Source organism: Hyla sarda, chromosome 6 (assembly GCF_029499605.1).
Source record: "Hyla sarda isolate aHylSar1 chromosome 6, aHylSar1.hap1, whole genome shotgun sequence".
In the NCBI taxonomy this organism is placed as follows: Eukaryota; Metazoa; Chordata; class Amphibia; order Anura; family Hylidae; genus Hyla; species Hyla sarda.
This window is the reverse complement of record NC_079194.1, coordinates 62,019,280-62,037,399: the sequence shown is the minus strand read 5'-3', so window position 1 is coordinate 62,037,399 and position 18,120 is coordinate 62,019,280. Positions and strand designations below refer to the sequence as shown.

The window sequence follows — 18,120 nt, the reverse complement described above, 5'->3', positions numbered from 1 at the left end:
TGTCTGTGTCAGGCACTGTCCAGGGTAGCAGCAAATCCCCATAGCAAACCTATCCTGCTCTGGACAGTTCCTGACAAGGACAGAGGTGTCAGCAGAGAGCACTGTGGTCAGACAGAAAAGAACTACACAACTTCCTCTGTAGTATACAGTAGCTGATAAGTACTGGAAGGATTAAGATTTTTACATAGAAGTCATTTACAAATCTGTAAAACTTTCTGGCACCAGTTAATTTGAAAAAATTTGTGGAAAAAATGACAGCACCAATAGCTAACTGGTATGGTAGGGGTATAAGAAAAGAATCACAGGAAAATGTCACAATTTTCTCAAATCGCAATAAAAACATTTAACTTTATAACGATTTGGGAAAATCCCAGCAAAAATATGATAAAACTGTGGTAAAAAAACATAAAGATGGAACACGGCACTCCAAGTGTAGTGTCCAAATCACGTGATAGTTTATTGGTCCAAACACATACAGGTGATGCATCACCTTTATGTGTATGGACCAATAAACTATCATGTGATTTGGATAGTACACTTGGAGTGCTGTCTTCCATCTTTATTCTATACTGGACTGTCTGACTTGGTCAAGCTCTGAGGACAGGCACCCACTTACCTAGAAGGTTTTTTTCACTGTGCACTCTCAACACCCCTATGTTTGGTGTTAAAAAAACATAATATCTCAAATCTTAAAACACCTTAATTGTGATTATAATGTAGGTCAGATCACTTAGGTGATTAGGTTGGTCTCATTAACGGAATTGTAGTGGTTAGACTCCACCCCCTCTCTCTGCAAAGACTGAAGATTCATGGAAAATGTAGCCAGCATTAGGAAATTAATTTGTGGTATCCTGAGGGGACTCTTCCTGAGGGGACTTAGGGAGGGTACAGGACCATGTCCTGTACCCTCCCTAAGTCCCCTCAGGAAGAGTCCCTGCAGTCCATAGGGCTCTCCTGCAGGGTTCACCCCTTTGCTCACCTTCTATTGTCTAAAATAGATGCCTTGTGTATATTGTGTATGCATTGCCAATATGTATAAAGTTTGTACAAATGTGTACAGAAGTGTTAGTCATGTGAAGCACTGTCATGTGACATACCCAGAGTTCCTTGGGTACAGGACCCACAGGCTTTGCAACCAATGGGCTTTAGTCCAGCCTCCTTAGTATATAAGGGGCTGTAGTTTCCAAACTCTCTTATCTCCTGGATTTCAGCCAATCACAATTATTTTAAATATGATGATCAGTTTTACTTACAGAAGTGAGGCACGGCGATGGGGGCCAGATTCGCACCCAGTTATTCAAATTTATATGCAGGCCATTGGGAAGAACAAACCATATACAAGGATGGCACAATGGGTGCGAATCTGGTCCTCTGGAAAAGATTTATTGATGACATCATGTTTATTTGGGAAGGGGGAGAATCAACTTTAGCACAATTTTTAACTAATATTAATAAAAATTACCTGGAGTATTACCTGGATTTTACCGCATCATATAGTTTTACTGAAATTCACTTTCTGGACTTAAAGGTACAACTTAAAAATAATAAAATTATTACCTCTACATTTTATAAACCAACAGATAGCAACAGCTATATCCAATGTGACAGTTGTCACCTTCCTTTATAGCTGGACAATATCCCTAGGAGTCAATTCCTGCGATTGAGGCGCAACTGCACAGAATTGGAGGATTACAAAAAAGATGCTGAAATAATGTGCAATAAATTTGAAATGAAGGGTTATGATAAAGACAAATTAATCTCCACCAGTACAGAAATACAGACTGTGGATAGGAGGAAATTGTTAGTATGCAAAAAGGATAAGATAGAAATAACAACAATAGAACAAAAGGAAAGTGTACAAAACACCCTTCATATACCTATAATATCCACTTACTCGAAGTACAGTCATAAATGGAAACACATCATACAGAGACATTGGGAAATATTGAGGAAAGATAAAGTAATAGGAGATCAGCTCCCAAAAAAAAACTTTTTTGGTTTTAGAAAAGCACGAAACCTGGGGGGAACAGTAGCACCAACAGTGAAAGATAAAACAATAACTACAAAAAATTATACAGAACAAATAAATTTGAGACCACAACCTGGTTTCTACCCGTGCCGACAATGTAAAATATGCAAAAAGACAAAAGAAAAACCCCCATTTTAAGCATACCAAAAGAAAAAAATGACAATACAGAGGAAACTATCAAAATAAAAAATCATATACATTGCAAATCTAGTGGAATAATTTATGGAATCCAATGTGCTTGTAAAGAATTATATGTGGGTCGCACCAAGAGACTAATGCATAAACGTATGGGGGAACACCTATACAATATTTAAAGAGGATATGAGGGACATCCCTTATCAAAGCACTATAAGGACAAACATCAATCATCCATTGAAAATTCCATTGTTTTTGGCATAGAAAAGGTCACACCAAATTGGAAGGGTGGTGACTACATTGGCCAGATGTCACGAGCAGAAGGAAAATGGATTTTCCAGTTAGACACAATTATCCCGAAAGGTTTGAATACAGATTTTAAAATTTTTGGCTTTTTGCAATAATTTCATAATCCATATAACAGAAGGAACTGTGATACACTGTAAAATAATGCAATAACACCACTTACCGGCACTGTATAAATAGACGTCGAGGACAGGGGAAGTCCATCCCTGAGGAAGGAAGCCGCCAGCTTCCGAAAAGCTTCGGAGGTATTCTCCTTTGTCCCTTACTGTGCCCTATAGTGACGTCACTCAGACAGAGCCACGGAATTCTACACGCCGGCGGGAACTAGCAGGGTAGAGACGCCACCAGCCGGGGCCCTCTCCCCATAGTGCTACGTCCCCTCCACAAATACCTGCATTTTACAGCTATCATCGGAACCTTTTGGAAAAAACTGACATCTGAAATTGCTACAGTATTTGGATTACACCACCAATTACTCTGTACCCGGAAACTTTTCGGATACATTCGAGACAGTGTATCCGCATACAGAGAAAGCCGTGCACCCAGGAGCTGCGGGACATCGCAAGATATAAAGACACACTCGCTACAAAGAAGATACGTGTGAGTAACAATTTTTGTACATTGTATACTCACAACCTTTAAAGTCTCATTAAGCGCTGGTTATAAAATTCTTTAGTTCTTTATAAGCAAGGGAGATTGAACCAACCCCCTCTTGTTTTTTATCAGTGTGACATATAGGGAATCATACTAAACTTAGCAGCTAGTGAGCAACGGCCTCATACCATAGAGAAGCACCTAAGCATCTAAATTCATCTCAGCTATGCCAAAGCCTAAAGAACCTGAAGCCACTTTAAAACATGAGTTATCAAGCTCTATCTTCAATTCTAGTGACTACTACTCAACTCAAGAATAATATTAGTAGCACAGTGGCCTGCATAGATATTCTCAATACTACAATTCCCAGCAAGCCTGCGAGGTATCCTGTGTCCTGGTTGCCTCTAGAGAAACTGCATACCTGTAAAGACTGTTTCTTAAGAATTACAAGTAAAAGTTCCAGTTCTTGCATAATTCCTGCTATGGACATTCCTTTATTGAAGGCCGTTATTGGGCGGTTACCATACCAGAAGAACCACATTCTGGCGTCACGAATAATCAGGGGTTAATAACACCTTACCCCTGCTACTCTATTGCAACACCACAGCTCAATCACAAATTCAATTAAAATCAGTATGGCTAAATGCTAATGCATGCCTTGTCAGCTAAAACAGGTAAGCACAATGCATACACAACAACTTCTAGATTATTCTAATAGCCTATGGTGAACTATATATGCAGAAAAATAAATTTCCCAGAATATTTCTTTAAGAACTAATACTAGGCATCAAGTACTGCCATCAAACAGCAGTGGGAATAGGAATGTTGCAATACTTTTTTTGTATTGTATCTAATAAATATAAACTATTGACCAGAAATAATTTGATCCCTTACTAATTTATATGTACCGGCTTTACTGCTCAGGCTATGAGTGTCTTAAGATATGCTGTTATAAGCCGTGATAATAGGATCTGCAGGGCACCCTTGGGAATACATAGTCATCTGATTGATTCAATGTTCCCTCCCGGTATCCAAACATATAAAAGTAATCTAAAATCCTTGCTAAAGTAAAGTAAAAAAAAAAGTACTACTGTATATCAGAGCAACATAACAAGTATATTTAAAGGGGTTCTCCGCCCCTAGACATTTTATTCTCTATCTAAAGGATAGGGGATAAGATGTCTGATCGCGGGGGTACCGCCACTCGGGACCCCCCGCGATCTCTCCTGCAGCACCCCCGTTCATGAGCTGCACAGAGCGAAGATCGCTCTGTGGCTGATGACGAGTGATACAGAGGCCGGGGTCCCGCTACTGAACAGACATCTTATCCCCTATCCTTTGCATAGGAGATAAGATGTCTAGGGGTGGAGTACCCCTTTAAAGGGACATCCACGTTTGGACAGACTCAGAGACAAGTAATTACCACTAATCACATTTAAAACATAAAGGTTGAGAATTTAAACAGCAAGAAAATAGCAAAGTGTCTTAAAATGAAGGCACAATGTATTAAAAGTTTAGTTTGGTGACAGGTACTCTTTAAACTTAATTTCGAGAACACATATGTTATATATGACAGGAAGATTTTTGGCTCATGTACCAAACATATCCATAGACCCCTATAAACATAGTTTAGGCTAAAAGTGTTCCTCCTTATCAGCTCCTTTTCTTGCTGCCTTCCGCTGCTTATCATTCAATCTGAGAAACAACTTAAATTGGCCCTAAGAGGGTGTATGGACTATCACTTCCCTGAGGGATCAGATTATATGCTGCCTGTACATGTCTATGGATGAAGAGGAGAATGGAAGTGGAGTGGCAGGAGTGACAGAAACAAACAGGAGAGACTGATGAAGCTTATAGTGAGTATTAGCTCTCACCACAAGGCTTGATTCGGCTAATACTGCTTAGTACTGTTCTATAATGTCTTCCATGTTGCTGCTTCTGAAGGTGTGCTATAGCGATATACGGGAGCAGGATCCCCTTCTCTGTGCTTAGTATATGGGAAACATCACAGAACAGTGTTTCCTAACCAGTGTGCCTCGAGTTGTTACAAGACTACAACTCCCTGCATGCCCTGACAGCCAAAGGCTGGTTGGGAAATTCTGTTATAGAGGTTAGGTTAGACCCACTAGCTCAGTGACCACTGAAAATTAGAGATGGAGCCTGTAGAGGATAAAACTGATGAACAAATGCCATGTACCAGTAATGTAATGGTTAAATCGGTCAGATATTTCTAATCAAGGTATTCTTTATTTTCTTTAGATACAATTTGTGCAACATTCTAGAAACATTGCTTTACTGCTGCTGTTTCAATTTTGAGTCATCTCATGTTGCTTTCTCTGTTCATAGGCTATGTCCACATGCGGAATGTCTGAATGATCCAGCGGTTGCTAGGAACGCTCTTCTCATAGATGGTAATGCATTTCCGAGCGAAATCTGCAAAAAGAATAGACATGTCTATTCTTTTTGCAGACGATAGAATCAGGATTTTTACGGCAGATGTTTCCACTGTGTGAACAGTGCAGCAGAATCCCATGGAAATCAGTGGAAAGTCTGCTGTTTGAATGGGACAGTGGAATCCTATTAAAGTGTATTGGCTATAAATTAATGCAGAATTTATAGCCTTAGAAGTCACTATTTTCTAGCGTTTTGTGTTTTTTTTTCTTCTTTTTTTTGTGAAACAAGCAACCTAACAGCTTGACTCGTTTTGTCTTATTTCAGCTTCCACATTCCTCTGCATTTTGGTAACAATAACAATCAGAATTTATCTTTCCACATGACCAGCACAATATAACTTTAGAAAAGTAGTTACAATATTACTGATTAGGCTCCTTTCACACTATATTATTGTTTCGTTTAGGAACTTCCATCAGAAGTTCCGTCACTATATCGGGGAAAACCGTCCGTTACAAAACCCCTGACGGCCGCGACTAAATCACATTGCAGCCTATGGGGTTTTGTAACTGCCCGTTTGCACCCGTATATTTCCGTAATTCCTTACAGACGTTATATAGTGACAGGACATCGTGGCGGAAAAATTACTGCATGCAGTAATTTTTCCGCCACGATGTCCCGTCACTGTATAACGTTCATAATGATTTACGGGCAAGTCACATTGAACAATGAACATGTGAACAATGTTATAATTTGCCATAAGTGGTCTGGAAACAATCACCTAGTGATCAGTTTAGATGTCACAAGGCTTTTTGTTTGTTGTGACCAAACACCTGTTAGGGAAATCCATAAGCGGCCTAGAGGTGAAAGCCAGCTATCTGCTGTATCATTTTACAGTAACCACATAAACGAAGAGGTGATATTTTGAGACTAAACTGGTCTTTTCAGTACACGAAACTGTATTTTATGCACACAGTCTGAACTAAAAAATTTAAAACATGCACCTAAGGAAGTGTTTCCCATCCAGGGTGCCTTCAGCTGTTGCAAAACGACAACTCCCTTCATGCCCGGACAGCCTGACCTAGGGTATACACCAGCCCAGACATGGCTTAACTTTTTAGTGGGTTTAAAAGTCACAAAATGTGGTGCAACAGGATAAAATATCATAAAATTTTTGCACAACAGGATTAAAAGTCAAAAGATTTTGAGCAACGGGTAAACAATAGAAAATGGTGAACTGTAAGGAAATTTCAGGAAATGTGTACCCGTGCAAACCTTATCAAATGCCCTGCGAACATTTACTAAAGTTTGGAAGCACGTACACATTAGCATTACACAAAATAAAGGTGGACAAAAATCGTTCAACTACACCAACAATGATAAATTGTCCTACAAAATGTATCTAACTCTGCATCTATGAAAAACTGCCTGCTACTATATGACAATGCTGCAATATTACTTTTTGCTTCAAAAGGTAAAAAAAAAGAAAAGTTTTTAATATAAAGCACAAGAACAAGGCGGCATAATCTGAGGTTAGTTGGGGAAGATCAGAAGCAATGTGAGAAATCCTTCTGTTTTCTGTGGTTTGGTATGCAGCGTTCTTTTCTTTATTAAAATGAATAGGGAAAAGGCCTGGCTAATGCAAGGGAAAAAATCCACAAAAGTATTTTTGTTTAGTTTCAAGATAGTTAGAATATGCGCCATTCTACTTACAAAGCAAAAAATTAATCAATATTACATTCCTGGACAATTGAATATAAGTGGATAGATATAGGTGTCGTTCTGCTTCAATACTTAAAGGCTAACTCTCATTAAAACAAATTTTTGCTATTGCACTCCATATGGTAAATAAAAAAATATTTCTAATATACTTTGTTTAAAAAAAAAGACGTTTTCTATGTTTTATTTGTGCTTAAAAAAAGCTCAAGAGCACATTTCCCCCCATCTCATACACAGACATTGGACCGAAGTCGAAACACAAAGGGCAGCCTGGAGTTCTGAGGGGGGGGGGGGGTCCAGCCTCATCCAATCATAGCTCCTCTCACACTTAACTGCCATATGCTTTTGGTTGGACCCCCCTCCCTCAGCACTCCAGGCTGCACGTCCTGTGTTTGGGCTTCGGTCCAAAGTCTGTGTATGAGATGGGGGGGAAATGTGCTCCTGAGCTTTTTTAAGCACAAATAAAACATAGAAAACTAGTCTGCACTTCCATAATCCCCTTGACACATGGATAGTTTGGATGTATGCTTGTGTCCATATTACAGACACAAGTACTGGTCCGACTGTGGGTCTAATGTTAGGGACCTCCCACCCCGAATGGGGTCAGGGGACATACGAGAACCGGACCCCTTATTTTCTCTCTCACCTTGTCTTTGATTCCCTCTCATTTAATTGCTTTGCCTTCACGCACCTGTATTATAGCTTGGGCCCTCCCAAAACTTCTCTTTGATTGGTCCCTCTGACTACGGTGGGAACTGAAGTTGATTTAAAGCCAGCTCAGCCACATGCGGCTCCTCTTGGACTCCCGCAGCAAGATTGTACCAGCATCCCCAGAGCCATGGACTTCCTGTTTCGACAGCCATTTTGGAAGTACGATGGAGTAGGCGGCGAAGAATGGCTGTGCCGATGTCTAGATGCTACCACCAGGCACATTTAGCAACATGCCAGTGGCAGTATGGTAAGTGCTCTCCTCCCTTCTGCCACTAGCATGTCACTGGAGTATTCAGAGTTTGAGTGCCTATTTGAGGAGCCAGGCAGTAGCACTGTGGCCCTACTTAGCATCCTTTAGCTCCCTCAGACAAGCCATGCTTGTTCCTGCTATGGAGGTGTACCTAGTCCATCGTCAAAGAGGTGCTGTGACCCCTGTGAGGAGAACCTCTGTTTAGCCAGAGAGCAACGTTCTGTCCCCATGTGTTTTCTAGAGCACTACTGCAGTCTCCTGCACCTCTGCTGTCTTCCTGAGTACCACCGCAGCCTCTCGTCTTGCAAGTGTCTCCTGCTGTGGCTGACATCATTTCTGTTGGTAGATTGTCTGCCATGTCAGTCCTATCCATGTTATCCCCATGTCTTTGAATTAATGCATAATTGGTTGCAAAGTTTTTGAGGTCATGTGGCAATGTGTGGACAGGTATTCTGTCTTTGCAAAATGATTGTCCCGGCCCTTGTACTGGTTCTCAGTAGTTTGGCAACAAAGATGTGAGTTTGTGGCTTAGCCTTATGCTTCCTCAGAGGAATTCCCTCCACCAAAAAGCTGCCGATAGTCAAGGACTTCTCAGGAAAGAGTTCTGTTTTGCAATTAATGAGAACCAATGCAAGTGGGCATCAAATTGCTGCTACAAACATTAATGTGCCTTCTGTGGTGGCATGCCATTCAATGTCCAAATATTTTAAGCACACAAGTCAGTCCGGTCAATTGTTCGACACTAAGGACTGTCTGGCTAAAAGCATTCACACAATCAAGCTGGAAAGGTTAATTCCTTGGTTGGAAGTTTATCAAGACCATCAGACAGCTAGATTATTGTATAATGGTTTTGTATTTGATGTTCCCTTTGTTTCCTGGCCGTGGTTGCCAATGGGTTGACAATGCAAATCCTGATAAACTTAAGACTGAATTAACTGCAGGTCTGATTGTGGGACCATTTATGATTTACAGTCCTTTCTTGGGATATTACATTTATCAACTAGAATAATGCAGATGGGTCGTGTTTTTTCTTGTTTTTACATCGCTACTAAAGGTATGTAATCTCCTTACTCACATATACAGTAGACAAAGCCATTGAAGGAAGACCTTCTGGTGTGACTATAATTTCTTTCTTGTTATAGTGGTCATGATTGCTGGCAATCTGAATTTATTGATTCAGATGCGTTACAATTCCACACACGCAGGTTTTACTGGTTTTGGGGCATTTTTCAGGGTCATTGGTTTGCAGAGGCATGGCTACATAGCTGGAATGCTTGTGGCTTGACGACCGTATTTCTGGTCGTAGTTGCTTTTGTTATTTGGGGTTCTTTCATAGTAAACATATTTTGGATAGTTCCGACAATAAGGGTGTAGTGTATGCAATTAATACACTTTCATCTAGATCAACCCTGTTGTTAATTTGTTAAGACACTTGGTTTTGCATGTCTGAAATATCTTGGTCAGTGCTAAGTATGTTCCTGGTTCCTGTAACATTATAGTGGATTCTTTCTCATTTCCAGTGGACTAAATTCCACGAGTTGGTGCTTTTTGCATATTTCGAAGAGTGCCTTGCCCTCTTTATCTGCAGGAGATGATATGGTGTAAGTCATGTACAGTATTAGAAATTTACTTTCTAGGAGAACATGTGTGGAATGCTCCGCTGCATGGACAGACTGGAGTTTATTTTGTCAAAGTTTGCATGCAACCCCTTTCTGTATGATTTATTTATTAATTTTTTGCTTTGCACTTCGTTTCTTCTCTTTTGGAACAAAAATTGTCGGCTTCTTTTATTTCAAAAGCAAGGTATTATGTTTTTTTTTCTGGCCTTGAAGGGTTAAAAGAGGGGTCTTGTCATCCGGATATGCATTGTTCGATTTTATTTGATATCCTTTCTTGTTTGATTGATTTGCTTCCATCTTTTTGTTTCTCATCTTATAAGTTTGCGTTATTTAAGGTTGCTTTTATCCTTGTGGTTGTTTTTTTTTTTTTTGCTGCTCTTCGATTATCTGAGCTTGTTTCAGTCAACAGAAGGTCTCCTTCTGGGCTGGTGTTGATGGATGTTTTGTCATCATCTCAGGATACCCTTATTCTGATCAGGAAATCTAAAAATGATCTCTTTGCTAAGGGTCGTTCTGCTTTTCTTCAGTTATCAAACGAAAATTTGGTTTCTTGTAATCTTTCTGAATTCTTTTCCTCTCATTTTTTTTTCCCGAGGAGGTAATAAGCGAATTGGTAAACGGGATTATTTTTGCTATGAACTTTTTCATCAAAACCTGTGCAGAGTAAAAGCCCATAGCAATCAGATTGCAACTTTCATTGTGCAGAGGCCTTGTCAAAAATATAAAGGATCTGATTGGTTGCTATGGGCAACTCAGCAACCTTTCCTCTGGACAGGTTTTGATAAATCTCCCCCTTTATTTCCATCCCCATTTATTAGTTTGATACATTTTTATCTTTACAGGTTCATCCATGACAGTCACTTAGATTCATGGTCACTCTTTCATTTACTCGTGCCAAAAGTGGGCTCTTGATTGATTAATAATCAATTTGTTGGTTCTTTGGGTTGGTACTAAGGTTCTTAGGTGGCAGAATGCATTTTACTTCCTTCATGTTCCTGATGTCTTAATCTGGAGTTAGTGTCTTGTCTTCTATTTAGCTATGGTTAAATTGTCCTGTTTCCATGGACCAAACTGAAAGCATTATAGATCACTATGACCCACAGTTTGGCCTTGAATCTGTAATATTTCTGTGTGAATGTGGTAACTAAAGTACACTGATTAAAGGGGTTGTGTGCTGCCCTGCTTTTCGGAGCTCCGCACGCAGCGTCCGGAAGTTCATTACTCCGAACACTGTGCGGGCTTCCGTGTTCGCGGCCATCGGACTTGACTTCACGCCCGCCCCCTCAACGAAAGTCTATGGGAAGGGGGCGTGACTTCTGCCACGCCCCTTCCCATAGACTTTGGTAGAGGGGGCGGGCGTGAGGTCACGAGGGGGCCGGGCGTGACGTCACGTCCGGTGGCCGCGAACACGGAAGCCTGCACAGTGTTCGGAGTAATGAACTTCCGGACGCTGCGTGCGGAGCTCTGAAAAGCAGGGCAGCGCACAACCCCTTTAACTAGATTGTAAGCTCATAAGGGCAGAACATTACCTTTAATGTTTCATTTTTTTTTCTACGTGTCTTCACTGTTTAGTGTTAGGTGTACAGTATCCTGAGCATATTTAATGTGCAGGATTTGAAACTGCAGATTTTATTCTGCAGTTTAAAGTGCAATTGTCACAAATTTGTACCCCCATAAACTAATCACAGGATGACACCATTCTTTATAATTCATATTCAGGCATAGCTTTTGCTGCTTTCTAGCAGCCCTGATCAGCCAGAAATATAGACATGCCTATTCCCTGTATGTCAGTACTGGGACCACTGTGTGATGGACACACTGGTCCCAGTGCATAGACCCCTTATTATTTTTACATGCAGGGGGGGGGGCACGCAAATGTGCCCATATCCTGTCTTCTTACGGCACTGTATGCAGCAAGTTTTCAGAGCAAGCACTCACTCCCAACGTAAGTGCTCACTCATGATGGCCCTAGTGCGCTTCGATTACAAGAGGCAAAGAGTGAGCTCACTCTCTGCTTCCAGCATTACATGGCACACTGGGGCCATCAGGAACGAGCACTGCCTATCATTAACAGTGAGTGTCCAGCTGATAGTAGCCGACACGGTTCTGAAGCGAGCGCAGCTCCTGCACTCGCATTAAAGCCACTTAAGGACTCAGGACATACAGGTGTGCCCTTTATCCTTAAGTACCAGGATGCAAGGGCGTACCTGTATGCTCTCTCTTTAACAAGTTAAAAGGGGAGAGATACCAGGGGAATGTTTTTTTTCTCTTCAAGGTTTTGCCTAGGCCTCTTAGTTTCAGTGAAAAGCACAGTGGTGTCCCATCCTGGCTAGTGATTGGCTGAGCCAGTAGATCCTGCAGAAAGTTCTCATCAAGGAAACAGGAAGAAGACATATTGGGGGGACCAGACAAAGGTAAACAGGAGATGTGAGATCAGAGTCAGATACATTTTTATTGCATTCCCCCCTCCCAACCATATTAAGAAAAATTTTTTAATTACCTATACTTTGCAAGCTGTTCATTAGATGTCTGACCACTGGAATCCCCCACCAATCAGAGAATGGAGAAAGTTGTCTGTTATGGTGCAGACTGAACAGAGAGTGCTCCATTTATTATGTGTGGTTGCTGATCCCATAAAGAGGGAGATTTATCAAAATCTGTGCAGAGAAAAAGTTCACCAGTTGCCTGAAGCAACCAGATTGCTCATTTTTAAAGAGGCCTGTGAAAAATAAAAGAAGCGATCTGATTGGTTGTTTTGGCCAACTTTTCCTCTGCACAGGTTTTGATAAATCTCCCCACAGTGCACACCATTCATCCTGGGGCAAGTGTTGTTCCAACTTTGTGGGAGCAGTTTGGATTCAGCCCTTTTCTGTACAAGCATGGGTCTCTGTGCACAAAGAAAGTTCCATAAAAGGCATGACTGGGGTAGTCTGGGGTGGGAAAAACTCACCTGGCCTGACCTTAACTCCACCCAGTGCCTGAGATGAACCAGAATGTAGAAGCAGATGTTTATTGGTATGCCCTTCAGTTGGTGTCCTAATACTTTCTGAACTGTTAGGGTAGGGCTACGCGTGCCATATTTTGTGTATGACCATACTCTACGGGGGAGATTTAACAAAACCTGTGTAGAAGAGCGATTACTTATTGAAAGGAGGAACCTGATTGGTTGCTCTGGGCAACTGCACTACTGATCATCCACACAGGTTTTGCTAAACCTCCCAAATAGTGAAGGTTAATACCTTTCCATGTTCTTCATACAGCAGTCAGTGCTATTGTGGCATGCGTTTGTAAAAATTCTCAGGTATGACCAAACCAGAAACTGGGATGAAGTTGTATGGCCATCTTCATAGGTAGCACAGGAATGCTTCTACAAAGTTGCAAGATTACTAAGATTGTTATGGGTAAGGCTGTGTGCAGTTGCAAAGTGTCTGTCTTGTAGTGAATCAGCACATGGTTAACCATGGTACAATGCAGGGAGTCCAGTTTCCTTGGTTGAAATGTTTTACCAATAACTGAAATAAGAAGCACATGCCATTTTCCACATTACCACTGTGTGAACCCAGCCTTGTGACTAGAATTAAGCTACAACACGTTATACATTTAACTATAAAATAATTTATTAAGTAGACATTCGTGCATAACATTACACCACGTGACCTATTTACAACATACACAACGCTCCCAACATTCTCCTGACCTAGGTACTATTTGCTCTTTTGCTTTTGGCCTTGCGGACTTCTTCCATCAGGTCTTTTAGATACTGGATTTCTTTTGCTAAAGAATCAGCCTTCTCTGATAGGGCATCGTTCTTGGCTTCCAGTTCTCTACACTCTGCAGATATTAACTCTTGCTCTGCTCTTTTCTTCTGCCGGTAGCGAGTGGCTGCTGTTTTGTTCTGCTCCATTTTCTTCTTCTTTTTGTCTACTTTGGGTTGCCCTACAACTTTTACCTTAGACAAGGTTTCTCTATCCTTAGAGGGAAGATCGTAGGGTTTGGGTCTCTCAGAAGTAGGGGATGCGGGGGAGGAATGAACACTACTAGGGTATTCAACAGTAGATGAGGGACTTTGTTGGGGAGATCCCAGATAGGATGGGCTCATACAGATGCCACTGTCATTATCTGAGGAATCTTCCTTCTCACACTTGACAGCTTCAAGAGTGTATGTGGATGAGGATCTTTTATCCTCCTCTGCAACATCTACCTCGCTGCCTACATCTAATATAAAGGAATTGTCTGGGCTGGAGACTTGTGACATTACTTGATCTGGACTCTTAGGGGCCACCTGATCTGCCTCCAGTGAATGTTCTGCAAGAGATATTTGTGTGTCTGGTGATGGCATGTATTGGCCAAGCACCACTGGGAGAGGTGGGTCCTCTAGGAGATCGCACGAGTCATCCAACGTGGCCATAAGCTCGTCTGGTGAGACAGCGGATTCTAGATCTTCTATCCCAAGCAGGGAATCAAAATCAAACTCCTTCAGGTCCATTTTTTCCACCATCCAGTCCATGCCGGAGAATGCATCCCCTGTAGATACAAGAATTCATCAATCAACTTATTCTAAAGGTTGTGTCTAAATATCTTGTTTCCAACCTGTGGTTGCTTCAGCTATTTCAAAATGAACTTGGCATGCTGAGAGTTGTAGTCTCAGAGCAGCTGGAGGAGCCACAAGTAGGAGGGCACTTAGTTTAAAACATACAAGTTAATTTATATAAAGTGTAGGAGACTGATGAGCCCTTAAGTGTTTTATTTTATCAGTTCCTAAGTATCTGGCTCTAATCAGAGAAAAAAAAAAATCTAGTTTCTGATTGTAAATTATTCTTGACATTATGCAGGTTACCATATTGCTTGATTTGTTTTGAACAGCATTTAGTGATATGATTTACAGCATGACCCATAGACAGGACCTGCTCCATTCACATGAATTAGGAGACACTATGGAGCATTCTCTGAAACCTTTTTAGAGGTCATTCTACAGAGAAGGGAAAGCTGATCCCTGCTGTGTATGGTGGTGAATACAGTGTTCTCATCTCAACTCCTCTGATAAGCACACCACTGGGAAATGATCTGTACATAGAAAGAAGTCTCAGCTTAATTTTAGGCCTACTGATCAGAATACAAACTGCAAGATGTCATTTAATAGATTAAAAAGTTTTTGGTGTTTTATTTTTATTTTTTATAAGATATGGGTGCCTACTATATCTGCCTTAAGGTTTATTCCAGCATCTGACAAAAACTCATTACCTGGGCCTTAAAGGGGTACTCCAGCCCTAATACATCTTATCACCTATACAAAGGATAGGGGATAAGATGTCTGATTGCAGGAGTCCCGCCGCTGGGGACCCCAGCAATCTTTTATGCAGACACCCACCTGTGGCAGCTGCACAGAGCGCTGTTTGCTCTGAGTCTGAAGGGTCATGACTATGGGACCGGAGTATCAGGACATCACAACCCCGCTCCCTTAATCCAAGTATATGGGAGGGGTCGTGACCCTTCAGAGAGCGAACATCACTCTGTGCAAATGCCACAGGTTTGTGTCTCCCGCAATCAGAATCTTATCCCCTATCCTTTGGATAAGATATCTTAGGGCTGGAGTACCCCTTTAAAAATTAAAAACATGCTATGCTTACTCCCAACCCGCCACAGTAGCTTTTTCTGGTCCAGTCTTAACCAGTGATTGGCTGAGCAGGCAGGTCTCCAGGCACTTATCACAGAAAGACATAAGACAGAAACATTGGGGAACTAGAGCTGAAGAACTGGAACTGCTGGGGACCAGGGTTAAGTCGAAATAACTTAAGGCCCCAATTTAATTTATTTTTTGTTTTTATAAACCACTGAAATACCCCTTTAAAAATGTACTTTTACAAGATCGCTCCTTCAAGTAATAAAAAAAAATATATTTTTATTGAAAATCCCTTTTTTACTAGACTACCATCATATAAGGATGCTATCTTCACGTGTCATCTTAATGAACTAATTTATAACCTTCATTCTTACCCTGGAAACTGCCAAGAGATTCCTCCAGAGGCAGCAGATCGGAGACGCCATTCTTAGCCTTATCGCTGGACAACCCATGCAATGGGAGGTACCCAGGCACCTCAATGTACTCATCCAAGAGACCCAAACTTTCCTCAGCCGCCAAAAACGACTTGTTGAAGGGGGACAAGAAGTCCCCCAACAACATCTCTTCGCTCAACAGGCTCATTGTTGTCACGTATCAGAGCTTTTAGGTAGAAAGTAGATTTTGAGCTTTCTTTCTCGTATACAGCAGAGCTGCTGCGGGATACCTTGAGGAGCCTAAGGGGAAAAAACAGATACAAGAGGATAAATACCATATGGATAAACACTGCCATGTTGTACAGTCACCACGTGACCTCAGGGTCTCCTCTGCTCATCTATAGCGGCCAGTCCCGGCTGCAGCATCCCTATGACCATATATGGTAACTTCCTCCCGGCACCCGCCCATGCCGCGGCCATTTTACCCTCCCTCCCCGCCGCCATTTTACCCTCACGAGATGCCGATGCTGTCAGGTGGAAAATGTAGTTTCGATCACAAAAAAATAAAATACACGGAGGTTAAATTTTTAACGTCAAAAACTGAACTGTCAGTAACCTAATCCGAACAAAGCCCCGTAATACCGCCCCCACACCTAGCGCCATCTGCCCCGCGGTAATGTGAGACTCCCAGGAGCCCACGCAGCTGTCACCCATTTCCCGCTATAGCCGCGACATCCCGAGGGGGACCGGCGGATGTCATCTTACAGTTCCTATAGGATTCCCCGGGTACTTACGCCATGTTGATGCCGAAGCCTGGTGCTGCCAGCGCCGCTGGGTGCTGTCGCCTTGCACTGGCCTGAGGAGGGAGTGCCGCTGGCTGCTGCCACCGCTATACCGCCATGGCTGCGGGGCTGTGATCTGCACCGGTGGGAGAGTGACCGACTGGCTCCTGGCAAGGGGATAAACCTAAAAGGAATTCAATGAAGCTGATGACGATGGTGTCGGAATGTTACGGCCGGCAAGATCTCAACTTTTCTTCCTCTTCATTACACCTGCAGACTGACGTGGCGCGAGCAGCGACCATCTCTTATATACAGGCGGAGTGCTTGAAAAGTCATATCCCTCCGCGGGTGTGCATTGTGTGCAGTGCGCGTCCGCTCTACATTCCTGGAATAAGTGGGCTGGGGCTTGCCCGAGACCGGAAGTGGTTTACTGATAGATCTCTACTGGTAGATATCTACAGCCGGTGTTTTTGTTTTCGTTGATTTCCACACATGTAATGACATCCATTGTAGTAGTAGTAGTAGTAGTATATTTGTTTATACAGAACGTGTGTATGTGTACCTAAGTGGACACACAGGAAGATTTCTCTAAAAGATTATCCCCATCTAGATTTTTCTGTAACAGATGTAATATAATGTATACCAGTGGTCTCCATACTATGGACCTCTACCTGTCCGGGTTTCTGGGAGTTTTAGTTTTGCGCCACCTAGAGGAATACAGTTTGGAGTGATGGATGTAGTAATGACCAGCCATAGACCACTTTTTATTAAAATTGTCTGTAGTCTTCTTACAGTGGTTTCAATAGGCATGGCTAACACATTACTTACCTGGAATGGATAGATGTGTGATTTAAGGGACCCCTGCAATCTTCAGAACAGAGTACTGAATCCCTGGAACAGCGGCCACACGTGTGCACTGCCGCTTATCCATTGTCTTCGGGACTACTGATGATAGCTGAGGACTATACTACCATGGTGTATTAAAGACCACCACTTTCTGTCTTCCCCTCAACAATCATACAGTTTTTCCCGTGAAAACCCCTTTCATGCTAGGTTCAGACTGCATTTTCCCTTTTAGAAAGAACAGGATGTAAGATACTGTGACAGAGAGTAGTGGATGCCAGTCTCGCCAATTTATAGAGAATCTGTCAGCAGCATCACCTGCACTAACCTGTTTTTACAGGGTAATAGAGTGGATTATGCTGATTCTAATGCAGGATTCCTTTTCCAAATGCATTGAGAAGTTTTTAGAGATTTATATTAAAGGAGTAGTCCAGTGTAGAACAACTTATCCCCTATCCTAAGGATAGGGGATAAGTTTCAGGTTGTGGGGGGTCTGGCCACTAGGGCCCCCAGCAATCTCCAGTAAAGGGTCCTGGCTTGCTGGCCAGAGAGTACGTGTCGTCCACCACACGAATCGGCGGCCGACACGCCCCTTCATCACAGGCTCTGCCATAGCGCTGCCTTCGGCAATCTCCAGCTCTGCCATAGTGCTGTATTGAGGGGGCATGTTGGCCACCGGGGCCCCAGCAGCCGGACCCCTGCGATCTGAAACTGATTGTGATACTGAAACTGAGGATAGGGGATAAG

At 42.2% G+C, this 18,120-nt stretch overlaps 1 protein-coding gene across 1 annotated transcript; it reads right to left on the bottom strand.

Annotated features, from left to right (window-relative positions):
• Window positions 1-13,346: 13,346 nt before the first annotated feature.
• ATF4 (activating transcription factor 4) lies at window positions 13,347-16,910 on the bottom strand. The gene is made up of 3 exons (XM_056523905.1): window positions 16,543-16,910; window positions 15,749-16,048; window positions 13,347-14,278 (listed from the first exon to the last, which is right to left on the bottom strand). The coding sequence occupies exons 2-3, from the start codon at window positions 15,954-15,956 to the stop codon at window positions 13,452-13,454; spliced, it is 1,035 nt and encodes a 344-aa protein (XP_056379880.1). The 5' UTR covers window positions 15,957-16,048; window positions 16,543-16,910; the 3' UTR covers window positions 13,347-13,451.
• Window positions 16,911-18,120: the final 1,210 nt, after the last annotated feature.